Source organism: Glycine soja, chromosome 11 (genome assembly GCF_004193775.1).
Source record: "Glycine soja cultivar W05 chromosome 11, ASM419377v2, whole genome shotgun sequence".
NCBI lineage: Eukaryota > Viridiplantae > Streptophyta > Magnoliopsida > Fabales > Fabaceae > Glycine > Glycine soja.
The window spans coordinates 6,107,118-6,121,415 of NC_041012.1; the positions used below are offsets into that span (position 1 = coordinate 6,107,118).

General features: G+C 30.0%; 1 protein-coding gene and 1 pseudogene across 2 annotated transcripts; both read right to left on the reverse strand.

Moving 5' to 3' along the window:
* Positions 1-256: 256 nt before the first annotated feature.
* LOC114377607 (probable prolyl 4-hydroxylase 10) lies at positions 257-3,439 on the reverse strand. Its single transcript, XM_028336204.1, has 8 exons — positions 3,145-3,439; positions 2,979-3,063; positions 2,244-2,341; positions 2,044-2,141; positions 1,568-1,697; positions 1,242-1,429; positions 1,050-1,139; positions 257-551 (listed from the first exon to the last, which is right to left on the reverse strand). Exons 1-7 carry the CDS (start codon positions 3,342-3,344, stop codon positions 1,066-1,068), a joined length of 873 nt encoding a protein of 290 aa, XP_028192005.1. The 5' UTR covers positions 3,345-3,439; the 3' UTR covers positions 257-551; positions 1,050-1,065.
* An 8,169-nt stretch (positions 3,440-11,608) lies between these two features.
* On the reverse strand, positions 11,609-13,738 carry LOC114377274 (annotated as a pseudogene). Its single transcript, XR_003659057.1, has 3 exons — positions 13,237-13,738; positions 12,801-12,955; positions 11,609-12,042 (listed from the first exon to the last, which is right to left on the reverse strand). The product of XR_003659057.1 is annotated as an uncharacterized LOC114377274 (transcript).
* Between the last annotated feature and the right edge of the window lie 560 nt (positions 13,739-14,298).

Sequence of the window (14,298 nt, forward strand, 5' to 3'; positions counted from 1 at the left end):
GTTTGCGATTTTTCATTCAACTTTTGTTTAATGAAATACAAATGCGTGACTTGAGTATTAATTTTTGAGATACATTGTACCAATAATATGGTTATCCAAAAAAAATGCAAGACTTTTGGATTGATTCTTGCGATAACTGTTTCATAATAAATAACACTATTCTTAACTCAATTCTGTAACCAAAATTAAACATTCCACTCAATAATTAATTAAAGACCTCCCTCTCGAATAGGGATTTAGGGGTAACAACACAAGCTCTGAGGAAAAAAAAACTGGTATACTTGTTCCATCTATTGTTTTTCATACATTTTCTTGAACATCCCTATTGTAAATTAACCGGTACATAATTTTTTATTTTTTTTATTATATTCGCTGGTATCATAAATGAAAAGGGTAGGAGAAAAAATGAGTTAGCTTAAAACTGAACATCCAAAATTACAAAATGTCACCGCATGCTGTAAATATTTCCTTCCAGATCTGAAACATTATCACGCAAACTTTTAGCTGAGACTCCAAATGGTACACCCTTGGCATGATGAATTCAGACAAGCCTGATAAAATAAGGCGATCAACAGGAAAGCTTATCAGTGACATTTAGCATATTAAATTTTATCAAAATAAGAGCAAGAACTATTCCAAGCAGGACACACTATCGAGCAGTAAATACAGTTCTGCAATCAATGTAAAATGCACACAGATATCAGTTTCCAATTTTAGCAATCTCAATCCTAAAGAATTGAACAGTTTGCAGAAGATTCTAACAAGCATACGCATATATTTTGGGACTAAAGCTATTATCATAACATCTTAAGCTCCATTGAATTGAATCCAAGGACTTGAGAACTTGGTGAACATGATAGTGCAACACAAATCAACACTAAGGATTACATTTTTATAAAGCTGTATTCGGTGCAAGCAATCTATTAGCTAAGTCTCAGTTAACACAAATGTAAAGCGTTGCCAGATGAGCATGAATGTCTTGCCTTTAACTGTAAAGTGTAAAAGAAAATACTTTTTGACAGCACCACAAGAAAAGGAGAGATACATACCTATAGTAATGTATATTCAAGCTTTGTATTCGCTGACACGCATCCATTTGGTACTTGACCACTTATTACCCTTGATCACTGGACAACCACCTGAAAAATAATCAACAGTTATGTTAATTTTTCTCCTTTACTCTCTACTAAAACTTGTTATGTAGCAGCACCAATATAATAAAAAGATTAAGAGAAACTAGCCATGTAAGCTTGATGGATCTAAAGTTGCATCTGGCTTCATGCTCCAAAAAAGTAGAGCATCTCCCCTCTTCGGCTTAATTGAAAGTCCTTTTTTTCCACACTCAGAAAGCTCATTCCACCATGGCACAGAACTAAAATTCCCTTTGGCAGCTGGGAACACTGTCTCACCCCCTTCTTCAACATCAGTACTGCATAAAATATGAAACAGAGCATGAACTCATATCCAAGAGAATTAGAAAATATGAAAGCAACAGAGCATGAACACCTGTCCTCATATCCAAGAGAATTAGAAGTTAACAACTAAGAGAACACATGATGCTACTTACAGGTACATCAGCACTGTTGCTATACGTTGACCCCCATTCTTAGTGTTAAAATCATCAAGAAAGTAGTCGTAGTGAGGCTCATACTTTTGTCCAACTTCATAGTGCAGAACTTGAAGTCCTTCACCATGCTCTGCATATTGAGACAGTTTATGTAATGCTTTATGAAGTAGATAATGAAAAATATTCTACTATCCTAAAATCAAAGACCAGAAAGCCAGATGGCAAAGGCAACAGAAATTATTCCATTAAAGACACATGCATAACATCATCAACTACTCAAAACTTCTCAATCACAGACAAAATGTTCACCAGAGAAAAGAGATTGTATGTCACACAAATAGAACAGTTAGATACTGTCATCGACTTAAAACCCATAGGTGAAGCAGATAAAAGAAAGAAAGAACCAGCAACAAATCTTTGTTTATTAATAATATTTTAAGTTTGTAGAAACAAGATAAGAGGTGCAAAATACTTACCAACAGGAATAAAACTATAGTGAGCAATTCTTTTCTCAATATCCCTGACAATCTTATCCCGACCTCTGGCCAGAAAAGTTCCAGAGCTTGTACGTACTCTAAATGTTAAAGATTGGAATACATCAAGATAAGATTTACCATTTTGGCAGTTTAAATAACGCAAAACAAATCATTACCAATACCAAAAGACTAGAGAAAACCTGCTGTCTTTACTCTTTCCGGTTTCGCTATCAACAACTGATGACTTATGCATATTTGGCTTTGCTATGTCAATTAGATACTCGCATTCCTCCTTCGTCTAAGCAGATCATTTAGATACACTTTAGTATTTGCAAGGTAGAGACATTATAATAAATCCTAGTATTAAATTATTAAAGCTCCAGAAGAATACGAAGCTTAACCAAGATTTACACATAATGTCATCACATCTCGCTAAAGTCACATTCAAACATTGAAATACACCATTTGAACATTGTGCTAAGCATAATTCAGCTAAGGAAAACTCAGAAAATTATAATGATATCGTAACCTTCAAAATACAAAGATACTGAAAGAAAGTCAACTCATAATCAAGAACTATAAGGAGTTAAAACACCATGAACTTCTGTATCAAGATGAAATCTTAGCACTAAACCCCTATTTCCATTCCTCTTCATGCACAATCGTCTTAAATCTTACCCCAGTTGTCCTTGATCCTTAACATAAGATCCAGCGATATTACCAAACACTTCATACTTTCACAAATTTTTAGTAAGTCGGCAAAATTCCACGTTAGGATGCGATTCCCTTTTAATTTCCCAACATTTTCATAACCCACGAGCTTCGATAAAAGTTGAGAACAGAAATCACACAATCACATAACCACAAAAACCAAGGAAAAATAGTGAATCAAATTTGCAGGCGCGAAGAAGCAATTGCTATAACGCGAAACTAACCAGAAAATTGTGATAGACAAAGGCTCTCGGCTCCCACGACACTACTTCAACCCACTGCTCTCCCCTCACGTCGTCATCGTCGGAACTGAACAAAAGAGAAAACATAAGAAAGCCGAATTAAGCAATAAATAACAGAATAAAATGTATTATGAGGGAGGTGAGGTACGTGTGGATTGTGTTGCGAGCAATGGATGCGAGATCGTTAGGTTTGGGCAAATTTCCACGCGAGGAGCTAGGAATGGAGAGGATGCCGAGAGCCAGGAGAATGAGAACGAGGAAGGTGAAGACCAGGAACAGAGTCAGAATCAGCGTGGAAGACGACGATGACTTGCGAGGTGGAAGACGAGAGTACCTTGGTTTCGCCATTGTTTTGAGCTCAGATCGACGAGATCTGAAATTATTCGATGAGACGTAGATTTGATTTTGATTTTGAACTGTTATTGTTATTTTGATTTTGAACTGTTATTGTTATTATGTCAAAAGTCAATGATGGTATATGTGTGACCATTGAGGAAGGGTTAGAGTCGTAAAAATGGATTCCGGTCCATAGGCTAACCCGGTTCACTGTGTGTTAGAGATGTGTCGAGTTTAATTTAAAAAAGATAGGTATTGATAATTTTTGAGTCCGTCCCACTTGAACCGTAGGTTAGGTGGGCTCAACCACCGTGGATTGGTGGATCAGTCTGTAAACCCACCAAATTTAAATAATATATTATTTTATTTTATTATTATTATAAATTTATAATTGTTAAAAAATTAAACTTTTATTTTGTAACTAGCAACCCAAGTGACAATTCCCATTAAGGCCAAACAATAATAAAGCCCAATTGAATTATCAATGTGTTAATGATCCGCAACGCAATTATGCCTACACCTTTTTTAATTTTTTAAAAAACATAATTTCTTAATATTTTATTGGTATTTAATATTATTTAATATATATATATATATATTAATAAATTTATCTTTTTCTAAATATTTAGTATCATATTAAATATAATTACATTAAAATTGAGTAAAAAAATTAATTATATTTTTAGTTAAGTAGGTATTACCTTCAAACATGTTTAAACCTATTAAAAATTTCCATGATTTGCTGCTTATGTATATAAATTAAAAAGAAAATAGTAAATATAAATTTATAATTATTTAAATTTAAATTCATTAAACTTTTGCATTATAAAATATTTATAAAATAAATTTTTTATTATTTTATAATTTATTATAAATAATTCATTATAAATGAAATTTGTAAGTATTATAAATATCTTTTAAAATTAAACATATTGATGATCAATCTTTTCAATCATAAAATACAATATATCAAATATTATGATTTGTTAAAGTAACTTATTATATATTTTTTTATAACCTGTATATTTCATATTTATTAATATTTAAATAAGTAAAAAGAGTAAAATATAAAATAATTAACTTAACTTTTAAATCATCAAAGATATGAGTATAGTTTTACAACATATAATTATTATTATAATAATTGTTCTTACAATAATCATAACAATAATGTGAGTAAATTTCACATTTATATAATTTCTCATTCACATAATCAATATGAAGTAATGGGTAAAAGCATAACAATAGTTGTTCTTAAAATAATCATAACAATAATGTGTGTTGTTTTATTTATTTGACTTACTAATGATATTGTTTTTTTTGTCTTTGTAGATGAAATTAATGGTGTTGTTCAAAAAGAAGAGGAAGTTGTTATGGATTTCACAGTCCATGTCTCTAATGTTTAATTTCAATAGTTTAGAAGTTTATTTTTGATAATATTTAAATTTCAATTATCTTAATGTTGAATGTTTATTTTGAAGACTTCAATCAGTTTAATATTGAATGTTTGAATTTGATTTAGTTTGATTTTTATATTGGATTTTATTTTAAGTTGTTTGGAATAATTTTATTTTTTTTACAAAAAAAAGTAGAAAAATGAGTCAACCCGCATAACCTATCAATCCGTGATGGACCAGGCCGGGCTGACATTTTGTTAGCCCACACAAAAGTGGGTCAAACTGGACTAATCCACTTTTAGCTCAATCCTTCGCGGGCCAACCCACGTGAATCGGACTTACCCGTTTTGACACAAAGGGAGGAAGAAGATTTGTCTCTTTCTCCGCTTCCTATTTACTGCAGTGCTGCTACCCGTTTTTAATCTACAAAAATATAATATTCATTAATGCGCATTTAATTTTATTTATCGTAAGTAAATTCTAAATTTGGCCTGATATTCAACGTTATTTTCTGTTTCACCTCTCACGTAACACATTTATATATTTTTTCATCCCACGATATGATATTGATACGGACTATGGAATAATTTTTGCCAAGATTGTTCCTATTTGGCACAAGTAATGATCGTGAGTGCAGATAATAAGAATTTCTTTCTCTCAATACAGTTTATTTTGTATTCAAAATTAGGATTTAAATATTGAACTACTAATTAAATGACTCAAGTTGTTAATACTTATGTCAATTATTCGTTTCGTTCTATGTAACAAATTTATATATTGATAGTTGTGAAAAGAAAAAAGTTCACAATTTTATATTCAAAGTTTTACACAAGCCTTTTATTTTTTTTCAATGCAAAATTATTTTCTTATCATTTGTTTCATGGACTAATTAATTATTTTTGAGAATATAAGACAAGAAAAAATTATCCCACTTTTATTATGAGATAATAAACAAATACCTCACTACATATGTATTATCTTAGTAACCATTGTCTCACTGTTCTCTTACTAATCACTACTTCAGTATTCTCTCATAGTTCATTCATGATACATGCTTAATTTTTTTTCAATCCATCAAATTTATTCATGACCAATTAATGTTTCCGCAATTTGATTTACCACCAATTTTATTTACCACCAATTTTATTTCTACATCTTATGATAGTTTTTCATTTTCCTCCTAGGCTCCTCTTTTAATAAAGCTATTGTTGATCACTGGTTTCTAAAAAAGTTATATTTTTTACAACAAAAAGTTTGACACAAGGTGTGGGAAAGGGGGAGGGGGCAAGGAATGTAACATCACTTTTGTAATAAGAATATTTTAGTAATTAATTAATTATAATATATATTTTGATGACAAATTAACTCAACCAAATACATATTTTAATTATTACTGAAAATATAAAAATAATCTCAACCAGTTTTAATAGATAGTTAAACACATTTTTTAATAATACTAGAGAATAACATTCTCATGTTATATTTTTAGGGGGAAAAATATTCTTAAAATGAAAAAAATTATATGTGAAACAAACACCCTTTTAGTTTTATGAATGAGTTTTATGTAATTTTCTTTAAAAAATAAATTAAATATTAGTATGAAATTTATGTAACTTTCATTTATGTTTATATTTGAGAACCCTTAGAACTTTTTTAAGTCGATAAAAAACTCAAGCAACCCTAATGACATCTCTTATGTGTTATTTGACTAGACCTAATAGGGTTATGTCTATTTTATTGAATGTGATTAGACTTAAGGGTTAGAGACATAATCATTTTGAAGAGTCCTCAATTGAATGAATTTTAAGCTCTCAAACTTTGAACCTAAAAGAGTAAGCACTTACTATATTTTGTTAGTTTATCTAGACAATTCATGATTGTAGAAACAAATAACATAGGAAGGGAGTTGAATCGTATTTTTAGAATAATTTTTTTTAAAAAAAAAAAGCATGTTTACCGTCTGATGGAAAAAAACCAAAAACACTTAGAGATTAGACTAAGTCAAACAATGATGATAATAGTTTTCTTTGTGAAACAAAATAGGATATAAAATCAAAATAAATTCTAATTCTTTGTCAGTTAAAGCGAAGGAGAGAAGCACGCAAAAAATTATACTCGTTCGTCTCAAACCCGAGACTATGTCCAATTTTTGACAACCACAAAATCTCTACTAACTTATCAAAGTTACAAGTATTGTTTATTGTCGTTTCTGGTTTTTACACTTGCAAGCTCTATCCTAAGTTTAACTTAAACCTAGTATTTTTTGTGTTGGTTCTAAGAAAATCAACAAGATTTGTTAGAAGTTTGCACACTAACTAAAAATATATGATTGTATTACATATGGATATATCACTCAACAATTTTAATCGTTTCTCTCAATGTATATAAGATATTTTGAGAGTTTTGTATATTTACGAGAGTTTATAGAAAAACTTTATAAGAAAAAATGAAAGAATAAATTCATTAGATTGTTCGTATCTTGTTTCTTTAAAGTTTATTATGTATATATTCTTCATTTTTAGGTATTTGTTGTATTACAACGGTTGGATTTTTCGCTCTAATCTTTGTCTAAAGTCTTGAGTTTATTGGAATATTTAATGTTTGCATTAAATGTATGCCCCTTCTTCATACATGCTAAGAGGATAGTGTGTCTTGTACTTATCAGTAAAGTTACTTGTTTAATCATAACATGCATGCAATAACATAGTGCATCTTTTGATGAGGATCAACGTCTTCTAAATTCTGGACTTTATTTATTCTTCAGAGGACTTTGACAACTTTTAGGAAAATTTTCCTGCATGAAAGAATCTCAAACTCAAAGTATTAATGAAAGTCTTAAATGCACTACTTAAATGGTACATCAAATCATCTTGTAAGTGTTTGCTAAAAACTTCATACTCACACATATCAATTATGATCTAATAGTACATCAAACACAACTTTTATCACTTGTATTTATTTATATTTAATTAAAATAATTAGAAATCTTGATTTGTCTTTAAGACATAAATGCCTTTTGACTTAATAATAATCTCTTAAACAGTTAAGCCTAAAAAGTGTCAATACTTAATGAGTTAGTTTGCTTAAACTTATATGTTAAAAAAACTATTTATTTTAATAAAATAAACAATTTTTTTATTGTGTTTATCTAAACTACTTATGTTTAAAGAATAATAATTTTCTACTTATTTTAAAAAGTAAATCCTATATATTTCTTAAAAAAACACTTGCATAAAAATGCTTATTTTAAAGTTATTTTTAAAAATTTAAATAAACTTCCTCAATTATGTTATTTTATCAAGTGTTGAGCCTAAATGAATAAGTATTTGTTATACTCTGTCGATCTATCCAAACAACTCAATATCTTAAACATGATTTATTACTTTTTCAACGGATTTTCAAACGTTATAGACGAATAAAGTTGATTTTTTCTTCTTCTGAATATCAAGTTGAATTACCAGTAATAGATCGGAGAAGAATAAGTTTTATTTGTTTTACTTTGTTAAAAAGATGTTTTTCTTTAATATTCTACGGAAATATAAATCTTTATTTTTTTAAAATAAAATAATTTTAATGCACGTTACGTTCATAATTGTAATTATTAAAATATTTTCATTTTTCGTAAATAATGTACTTTAATATCCTACTCTTCCGTAAAAAAAAAAATATATCCTTAGAGTCCTTCACTTCTCCTCACGTTCAGAGTAATTAAATAATTTTTAGGTTGACGTTAGCGAGCGCCACTGCAGTCTTTTAAGAACAAAAACAAAAAATCACCACAAAATTAGCTGGCACGGAATCATAAGGTAGACAAGAAAAACAACTTCTCTGACAATTATGCATTTGTGTCAACATATTCTTAAACTTTATGTCTAATTGGATGTGTGTTAATGTTTTCATATTTAAAAAGGCATACAAATTCCACGAATCAAACAAATTGCTTGCATCCAACTCTTGGCTACTTCTAAGAAGCTGACACGGGAACAGAACATTTTGTGATCAATAAAACTTATTAACTTAACCAAAAGTCATATTACAATTTTTGAAGTTCTATGCACTTAGTAGTGTTTCACAATTTCACCTTCGTCACTAAGAACTTGAGACTACTTAGCTCAACCAGAGTTACATGAAAGCGAAGATTTATCTCACCTTCGAAAAACTCTTTCAAATTATGCTAGATAGTTTCCTATTGTTTATTCAGCGTTTGATGAGGGTGTTAATTTTTTTTTCTTCCAAATGAGGGATTAATTCGAATAAGTCTACTCATTTGAGTTTATCTGTTTCTTTTATAATGTATTTTGAGTTGATCTGATGTGGACTGAGTCAAATTTTGATGGATCGCATAACAGATATCGTTGACCCAACTCATTCTTATGCATTAAAAAATATTTTCTATGAATAATTTAAAATGATTGATTACTTTAATTGATAAATGTTGTAAAAAAATAAATAAAAGTCTGATAATTATAGTTAGTGCTTAGAGATGAAAATGGGATGAGGTAAGTTAGAATTTGTACGAGGATCTAAATCTGATTTCTTTTCTAAATTAAACTGTTTATCTAATTTTTTTTTAATACTTAGTCTTACCCTTTTAAATATTTGAATAGTTTTAAAAAGTTCATTTTGTGATAATTTTTAAAATAGATTTATAATTCTTTTAAAATATATTTATAGTCTTAATCTTATATATAAACCATTAACTTCAATTTTTAAATGAGCTAATAATTATATATAATTAAAATTTTGAATAAGCTAATAAATCATGTTTTTTTTTTTGTTGTACAATAACAACAACAAAGTTAGAATTTAGCACCCTTTTTTTATTAGGGAATCTTAGTACCTCGTGTATACTATTGAATGTTGAACCTCTTCACCACTACTAGACCAATCCTATTGAGTTATATAAATTGATACACTTTTTTTTTATAAAAAAAAACTGATTAAAATGAAGCGGATTTTGAGAGATTAAACGTGGACATTTTTATATTTATAATAACTAAAAATATATTTAATCCTAATGGATTTTCTTGTGACTTAAATGTTAAAGTCTGTACTTTTTAATTAATCAACTTTTTAAAACATGAATTTAATTTATTTAATAAATATGATTAACATAAATATAAGATCAGCCATAAAAATCTATTTTCATCCTTAAATATAATGATTCATTGAAGTAATTTTAAGCAAAGGATTTCGTTGAAAGTTAGTATAACTCAGTTTAATTTCGTTGATCTAATCTATATTTTGATGGGTTATTTGAATTAGATTATTAAATTCAATCTATTTTAGCACTTATAATTAATTTTTGGCACTTTGTTCACCCTTTTTAAAAAAAAAGAAAAAACAAAAGTTAATTTCCGGTTGAATCCATGTGAAACTCGAGGGCGATATTCTTACATGTTAAGTGAAAAGATTATTTACTCTACAGTAACTTTATATCAATAAAAACATGCTCACATATTTTTCGTTCCAAAAAAGCCCCACACCTATAAAAATAATATATTTAAGTTTATAATTATTGAATATATTTGTTCATGTCAGAGAACATCACGAAAAAATAATGGAAGACCCTAACTCAGAGTCTTCATTGAAATTTTCTTTTAACTTTGTTTAATCATGAACTTGAGGTTAGTCATGCAACTTGTCACTTATTTATACATGATGTCTCCCAACATCGTTGTCTACGTGTCCTGATTCCATTGACCTTCTTGGACACGCCTTTGTGTGTCCTTAAACTGGTCCCCCTCGTACATAATACAGAACATGTTTGTCGTGCCTCTAACATGTTAGGTTACAGGGGTCATCTGACCTTGTCGTCATGTCTCTGCAATACTTTACTTTACATATCACTTCCTATGTCATTCTTCCCCTTTGGTTGCGGTACTAATCGAGCATTGTGCTACTCTCTTGGTGGTGACCAGAGTCATGACTTAGCTAGCTATCTTGGGTGTCCACGCTTCGGTCGCTTATAAGAGGTAGTCACCCCTATTCCAAAGTTGGCATTTTCGAGACTTTTGTCCGAATAGAGTACAACCCTTTAAGAATTGAACTTAATGACGTAAATGCTTAAGAGTGTGTCATTTCTTAACCATGTATTGACATTTTTGTGACTTGTTAGAATTAATGTCTCATGTAAGAGACATGAAAATTATGTAGGGACTAATAAATAAATAAATAATAATTAAGGACTAAATTGTAATTGGATTAAATAAGAATTTTTTTTAGAGATAACTTCTACTTGATGAGAGTAATGATTATAAAAAGATTAATATCCACTAATGTGAAACAAGGTTCTCTTCCTAATACAAAAATGTTCTCTTTAACCCATAGTTATCACGAACGTAGAGAGACAGAAATAACAGTCAAGAAAATATAATCTTATTTCTCTCATCTTCCAATGAATCAAAGTATACCAGACATAAGTCTCACTACGAAAAAAGGTACGCATTGTTTACCTATTATTTGTGAGAATCATATATTTTAAGATCTTATTGATTTCCTATAATTATTAATCTAAAAAATCGTTAAATTTTATATTACTGTGTGTATGGAGTACAACCCTCCAAGGCCCAAGCATGGAGCCTAATGACATAAATACTTAAGAGTGTGTTGTTCTTTAATCACGTGTGGGTTTTTTAAGACTTATGTTTGCATGGAATATAATCCTCAAAGCATTAAACCTAATGAGGTAAATGTTTAAGAGTGTGTCGTTCCTTAACCATATATGGATATTTTCGAGACTTCTATCTGAATGGAGTACAATATTGTTACTGTTTTTTTTACTCGATAATTCATTTATGTTGTTCCAAGTTGTGGTAGCTTGTGTGCATGGAAGGCATTATATTTGTAAACTAAACCTTTTGTAACAAACATGTAACAAGTTTAATGTTCAGTACTTCAGTAATCCTTTCACTGATAAATAACCTGGAAACGGAACAATAGAATGACACATACAAATTACAAAATACTCGCATGTTATTTAGAATGTCCAGCAATACTTATATAAAAGGACATGGACACGCATTTGAATGACAAATGAAACATTGGACAACCCTCCCCCACAAAAAGAAAAAAAAATGACGAATGAAATGAAAACGTAGGTGAAAACTAGCAGGAATTCAAGTAATTATTAGTAATTAACAAGCAGCAATGGAATGCCTCCTGTGGCTTAAAAGACACCAATAGCAGAAGGATACAAAGGCTTGGGCTGGTAAGAAAGAAAGTTGGGAACATACGTAGTGGTTCGTTTCTTAGGAGGATCCATGGAATCTATGGCTGGTTGATTCAAATACGCATATTTGCTTTTTGTCCACCTGCACATGTCACAATCGATGATGATATTATTTTCCACAACATTAAATAATAATATAAAAAAGATTCCTATGATAAAATTATTTATAAAATGGAAAATAGAAGAAAAAACTTTAAATTTCTATAAATTAAAAAATTTCTATAAATTTAAAACATGATATGTTTTAGAATTAAAGTTATCGTATGCGCATCATTGTTGCTTTTATTTAGAGGAATTTTACCTAAAATGCTATTAATTGTCCGAGTGTATAAAATGACATCAGAAAAGCTTTTTTTAGGGAGGTGTCCCACCAGAGCAAATCCAAGGCGTGAAGCAATTTTTCTAGTCTAGATACATTGTTATTTGTTAGGATTCGTCCCATCTTTCAATTTCCGATTTTGTTTATTTCTTTTCCTCCAATCAGCCATAAATTAGATATGCTAAAATATGCATGAGTTCAAAGTATTAGAAATAGAAGTCAATAAAAAAGATGCCTAGAATTCAATAAAATGCTCAATTATGACTGTGCTTTATTTTTATTTTTTTCATCATAACCCCACACTCCCACATCAGCCACCGAATAAAAATAGCAACTTGCTGCATCTATCTAGAATGGCAATAACCTTCTTGCAGAATAAATAATTTGTTTTACTATAAATATTTTTTATCAACTAGTTTTTTTTTTATATATATATTTCGTGTATTTATACAACTGTAGACTATAGACTATAGATAATAGAGCAGATATTTGGTGCAAGAAAGGAGTAGTAATTTACTAACCAATCCTTGATTCCGATGCGCACTTCTTGGTCCTTAGCAACTGTTTTGCAATAAGCATTTGTCCCTACGATCCACTTCACCGTTTCTTTCTCGGTTTCATCGTAGTCATTATTATCGGTCTTCAGAGACAACTCGAACCTCTCGTACTCTTGCTCCTGTAACACATCAACTTGCCAACTTACTAACAAATAATAATGTACACAGGGTAAACAACTTAATAATCGTGAAAAAACATACATTAACTACGTGATGCAATTCACTGATCAAATAAATAAGCATCATATATGAGGAGCTTAATTAAATACTTTTAATAACGAAAATCTTTATTATGCGAATTATTGAAGTGAAGTTTCAATTTGAATCAGAGAACAAGGTCAAAGGTATTTATTAAAGAGTTGCATCAAAATTTTGTGAGTATTTATGAAACCTAAATTACCGTGAGAGTGCGTGCACGGAGTCTAGCCACAGCCTTGATAGCAGCAAGGAGGTGGTCCTCCTCCACGATCCTCTTTTGCCTCCAAAACTTGGCGATTTCTCGGTTTGTGACACTCTCTTCTGCTCTTGGTCTTGAGAAGACCCTGAATTTTGGAAGTGGAGGAGGTGGTGGTGGTGGTGGTGGTGCTAGTGACCTTGGAACCACTTCTTGCTTCATTATTGTGACTCTGATGAAACTCGATCTGAGCTTTATTCACTTATTGTGACCAGCGTCTTCAGTTTGATCTGTTATATCAAAAAAAGTGGCGATTAATTCCAAGAGCAAGCTAACTCACAATCCAACCTACCTTTCTCCCCACACTACACCGATAGATATAGACTTATTGATTGTGGAATTTCTGAGTCAGACAGAATATTCAATATGCATAGCCCCTCCTATTTGTTGCGTGTGGATAGTGAGAATGGTAGTTGCATCTTATCTTATTATTCTAAATGGACTGACTTAATTGTTTTAAAGTCTTAATTCCTAAGAATAATAATTATAGTACTTACCCTCTTCTCCTCCATGGATTGAATTTCACAGACCTTTCTTTTAATTGTAAAATTGTATAAAAGAATTTCATTTAAAAAAATATTTCTGCGTTGGTAATTAAATAGTAAATACTACTACCTATTTAAGATTTTATATGATAAAAAAGATGTTTTAAAAACAATCCTACTTTTGACTATGGAATTTCGTTAATTTTTTTTGTTTTTTAAGTCTTGAAATATATAGTTAAAGTTAGCTCATATATTTTTTTTCTTTTAATAAAACCGTGTTAGATATGCTCTTATGCATATAAATTCGAGAATTAACCTTTAAATGATCAGTTACACTCGCTACGCACACAAAAACTTATCTTTGGCCAAACAACATGTGCACCGTCTTCCCGATAAATAGTGATTTACAAAGCCTAATTCATGGAAAGGGGGCCGAGCAGGACGCCCCTCATTTTTTTTTTATTAATAACGAATCACGTACGTAAAATATTTTTGTCAACTGTTAATTTAACATTTCAAGTAT

Bases quoted from the DNA above. Each gene is read 5' to 3' on its own strand.
- LOC114377607 (XM_028336204.1), bottom strand. From the start codon at position 3,344: ATGGCGAAACCAAGGTACTCTCGTCTTCCACCTCGCAAGTCATCGTCG. The intron at 3,064-3,144 runs GTACCTCACCTC...TCTTTTGTTCAG, and splicing joins GCTCGCAACACAATCCACAC to TTCCGACGATGACGACGTGA. The intron at 2,142-2,243 runs GTTTTCTCTAGT...TTTAACATTTAG, and splicing joins GGAAAGAGTAAAGACAGCAG to AGTACGTACAAGCTCTGGAA.